Source organism: Arachis hypogaea, chromosome 20 (assembly GCF_003086295.3).
Source record: "Arachis hypogaea cultivar Tifrunner chromosome 20, arahy.Tifrunner.gnm2.J5K5, whole genome shotgun sequence".
NCBI lineage: Eukaryota > Viridiplantae > Streptophyta > Magnoliopsida > Fabales > Fabaceae > Arachis > Arachis hypogaea.
This window is the reverse complement of record NC_092055.1, coordinates 122,942,625-122,947,605: the sequence shown is the minus strand read 5'-3', so window position 1 is coordinate 122,947,605 and position 4,981 is coordinate 122,942,625. Positions and strand designations below refer to the sequence as shown.

Sequence of the window (4,981 nt, the reverse complement as noted above, 5' to 3'; positions counted from 1 at the left end):
ACATTAGGATAAAGTGAATTTCTATAGGTAATATCATAAATAGTTAAAAAAAAAAAAAAACTCAAGAAGAAAAGTTATAAGGGTGGTTGCGTGATAATTACTACCAAGGATGACCCATGCATGTTGACTCATCTGAGTAATCACCTTCTTTTCTTGCTGTTATTACCAGATATTTAAATTATGCTATTAAGATGTTTTAAATTGCGTTACCATGCATATTCTATAGTTACTATGATTTATTGTTGAATATGTTATTGTCAATTATATTTATGTGAGTATTTAGTGTCATATATACCGTATCACAAAAATAAATAAAATGTTTTCCAATAGTTCAACATGAGCATAGTGTCTTACAAGTACAGTTCCTTTTTATAGGAAAAAAGATAGTAACCACTTTTGCTCATTTTAACCATAATAACGGGATAACGTATAGTTTCTGTCTTGTGAGCAAATTAAAGAGCAGATATATGAATAAGATTTGGATAACATAGATGAAATTCTATATTGAAATAAAATTACGCAGCCGACGTGAAAAATTGAAGGGGACCAAGCGGACTGATTTTCTCATTGTGGGGTCGCAAGGAAAGTCCTCCATGGAGCTTTATAACAATTGTCTCAACAAATTAACTAAATTCACTCCACTTCCTTTGCATTTGCATGCCTTTGCTTTTAGAGCTAAGAGGGCTTTCCCAACTCATTTCAATTTTCTTCTCATAAAAGACACTTTTACCCTCAAACTAAAACAATGAGCATTACTGAACCAAATTACAACACCTCAGAAACCGAAAGCAGTAGTGCTTCAAACTCAACTACAAAAACTGTAACCGCAACCGCAACGGAAACCGCAACTGTAACCGTAACTGCCAAGCGCATTCGAGATTCTTCTAACAAACACCCCGTCTACCGGGGTGTACGGATGAGGAATTGGGGGAAGTGGGTATCTGAAATCAGAGAGCCACGCAAGAAGTCTCGTATATGGCTTGGAACATTCTCCACTCCGGAAATGGCCGCCAGGGCTCACGACGTCGCCGCCTTCAGCATAAAAGGCTCCGCCGCTATTCTTAATTTTCCCAACCTCGTACACTCCCTCCCCCGTCCCGCCTCCCTCGCCCCTCGCGACGTCCAAGCTGCGGCCGCAAAAGCCGCCAAAATGGTCAAATTCGATTCTCCGACGACGTCCTCCTCCTCGTCGGTGGAATTGTGCTCCGATGAGGAGGAGTTGAGCGAGATCATAGAGCTTCCCAGGCTGGAGAGTGGTGAGTTGGATAAGGAGTTTGTTTTCGCTGACTCCGTGGATGGGTGGATGTACCAGCCGCCGCCTTGGTTTTCGTCGGAGAGCATGGCGGTGGCGTCGACGGAGGAGGAGGACGTTGTTGAAGATGGTGTTGTAAGTGCTTCTGGAAGTTCGCTTTGGAATTATTATTATAATATTATTACTAATTAATATGTTCTTTGTTTTTTGGTTCTTGTTTAATTTGTTACTTGTGAGTGGCCTCTTTGTAATAATGTTTTCTTTTGTTTTGTTTTCCTTTTCTCTCCTCAGTTTAATTTGTACATGGTCTATGAATAAATTAAGAGGATAATTTGGTGGACGTTATAAGTTTGTTTGTTCCATTAAGAGATTGGAAACTCTCTCTATCTTCAACTTTCGATCATTTCAGTCATGACAGAGAGATAGAAGAAAATGAAATTTCTGGGAGCTGAATTTTGAGATCTTGAAAGTGTTTAACTATGATTAGTCTATATTCAAATACTAAAACAGTTATTAATATAAAATATATGTTAAAATATAAAATATATCAAAATAAATTAAATAATATATATATATATATATATATATATAGTGGTTACTTTTTGTGTCTAAATTTAGTATAGTAATAATAGCATATTTGAAAAGCGTTTTCATCTAAATCACTGCTAATTCATTGTTCATCACCAGGTAATAATTGTACTCACGTATACCAATTAAATTGGTCCACTACAATAAAGTCTTTGTCTACGTTAATTTTCTCTTACTATATAAGGTACAGATTGTAATCGCCAAATCTTTAAATAAAAAAAGAGAGTTTGGGAGTAATAAAATAATAAATATCGTTAGTGATGATGTCATGATAGTGGAAGTGATGATGATCACACGCTATGTTAATGTTAATGCTGGAATGGTGGCTTACGGTTGGCAAGGGGATATTTTGAGGTAAAAAAAAAAAAAGGAGAGAATAAGATTTGAAATCTGATGGTACCTTGGTCACCATTATATTGTTCTCTGAAATGTCACTGAAAATGCATGGTTGGAGAGAGAGAGAGAGAGAGAGAGAGATGTTAATGAAGACAATGACAAATAATTTTGATGAGATGATGAGAGAAGAGACGCACGCACAAGTCCGCAACATAATAGGGATTGGGATTTGCCCTATCATGGAGGACAAAACTTCCAGCTTTCTATTGAAAGCGCTACTTCCAAACACTTCAAACTTTCTTTTTTTGGAATTAATAATCATCAACTACTACTTAAACCGTATGTATTGCTACTTCAATTTTTTGAAGGCAAAAAGTAACTTGAAAGAGAAAATACAAGGTATTGATTCAACCAAAGAGTAAATATGTGTTTATTTTTTACGATAAAAATTTTAAAAATTTAAATATTATATTCAATTTACATTTTTAAAAAAATTAATTATAATATTATTTTTTATTCAACTTCACTATTTACCAAAAGATTTTTCTAATTAATTTTGCTCCGCTCTCTAATCAGATAATACCATAAAAGGTAAGTATTGTCTGACATCATCTTGTTGCGAAAATGACTATCATTATTTATTACGGTCTAATTTAGGTGTAAGTAAAATTTTAGAAGTATATCAGTCTTAAGAATTAAGTCAAAATTAAATTCTAAAATATTACACTTAAATATAACACAATTCAAACTAGATTTTTCAATTTTTTTTTAATCAAATATATACTATAAATAGAAGGCACCATTTCAGCCCCAAATATGCACAATCCTACCCTAAAATTTATGTCTTGGACCTCATTGACATCGCATGAATCTCGTAGAAGGTATTCTACCACCATTTTATTTGACCATCGTCAAATTAGAAGTTCACCTCTTTTCACCTCTTAGGATTGACCCAATTAGGTAACACCTTTTCAATACTATTAAATGTTGGTGTAGTAGTACTAAAATTATCTGTGTTTTACTTTTCATTTTTATATCCAACCAAACACACTTCAATATAATCAAGCTTCATCCATTCAATTCAAAATGGAAACTGGGACTAATATGAATGTGATTTTTCCTGCTTGGAAGTTTGATTTTTTTTTTTTAATTTCATTCCAGGATTCCATCCAACATGAATGTGTTAGTGACTTAGTGTTGCTCATTTTTTTGGATATGTAAACTCTGTGTGTGTGTTGTGCATGGATATGGAAGTGGGGTGGTGCTAGACATGAATGTGGGATAATTTTTTCTGAACCATAAAGTGAAGAAATCGGACTGTTCGATTTTTTTGTTAAAAAAATTATGAACACAAATCGGATGGTTCGATTTGTGAGAGAAAAAAATTGGAGGGTCCGATTTGTACTTTTAATTTTTTTATTTTAAAAATAAAAATCAGATGGTCTGATTTTATTATTAATTTTTTTAATTATTTAAAATATAAATCGGACGATTCGATTTGTGTAATGCAATGTTTTTTAATTTTTTAAACAAAAATCGAAGAATCCAATTTGCTCTTGACACCACAATTGCGTAAAATACTTATACACTTTATAATTGTGTCTTACACCATTCATCCTTCCATATCTAAATTAAAGAGTGACTTAGTGTGCATTTGACTAAACAATTTTTCCTGGTCTAGAATTTGTCGTAAAAGTGATTTTAAAAGTAAAATATATACCGTACCGGACATATATGCTACTAGCAATTATTTTGAGTCCACTTTCATTCTCATAAACTACGAGGCACTTGGAATTAACAATTCATTTCGCGTCACCATAATTGAATTTACACATTATTTAATGATATCGAGTTTGAGATATTTTTGTTCTTCGCTCAGTGCCCGTTAATTATTGCGCGATTAAATTAAAATTAAAAAAAATGAAAAGATATAACAATTGGATTATGAAATTCAGATAAAGGCGGTGCTCTGGAAATTCTGGACAGTTTTAGGTGCACATTATTTTAATTTACACTGAGCTATCAAAGAGATTGAAAAATCTGCCCTAGATAGACTTTAGATGCAATTATAACCACAGAAACAGCTTCCAATGAAAAAATGGTATGCTTTTCCAATTTGCTTTTTGAAGGGGTATATTTTCGTATTTTTATACATGTTATAAAGAGGATTGTGGATTTGTGGTAACATTAAAATGATAACTATTTTTAGTATCTTATTGTTTGAAGTATATCTCATCTAAAGTGTTGTGCCTGTATAGTTCTTCGGTTTTGATACTAGTGTGTGTACTACTCCAACGTTCAAATTAATATAATTCGCTTCAGAACAATTTTAGGAAGCAAGTTTTCCCTTTGATATACTCATGTAACTATTGAACGAGTAATATAAATTTGTATTATAATTCAGAAGTTTAAAGAAAAATAGAAAATATAAAAGATGCTTATTTGAAATATAAAGATTGCAACGAAAGTTTTAAAAGTGTTCAAGAGTACGAGAGATTGTGTGTAAATACGGATGCTTTATTATAACTCCCTCCTTTTTCTCCTTTTATGTGGACTATTCCCTTTATTTTTTTACAATTTAATCTCTAATTTTATAAATTTGTTTGCTCTTTTTGTGGGTTGATTCAAGAACTCCGTCTTGGAGTTGATGTGTTTTGTCCTAGTTTCGAAAAAATTGGTAGCGAATTTTGTAGTTCTATTATGATTTCGCTGATGACTTTTGTTATTTTCTGTGATACTTTTGTTGATCTCTGAACTATCTTGTCACTTCTTTTTCTGATATTGGACAGGTGTTTGTTTTTCTAA

At 32.7% G+C, this 4,981-nt stretch overlaps 1 protein-coding gene across 1 annotated transcript; it reads left to right on the top strand.

Annotated features, from left to right (window-relative positions):
* Positions 1–489: 489 nt before the first annotated feature.
* LOC112785092 (dehydration-responsive element-binding protein 3) lies at positions 490–1,592 on the top strand. Its single transcript, XM_025828516.3, has one exon. The coding sequence runs from the start codon at positions 746–748 to the stop codon at positions 1,442–1,444; it is 699 nt and encodes a 232-aa protein (XP_025684301.1). The 5' UTR covers positions 490–745; the 3' UTR covers positions 1,445–1,592.
* The last annotated feature ends 3,389 nt before the right edge of the window (positions 1,593–4,981 follow it).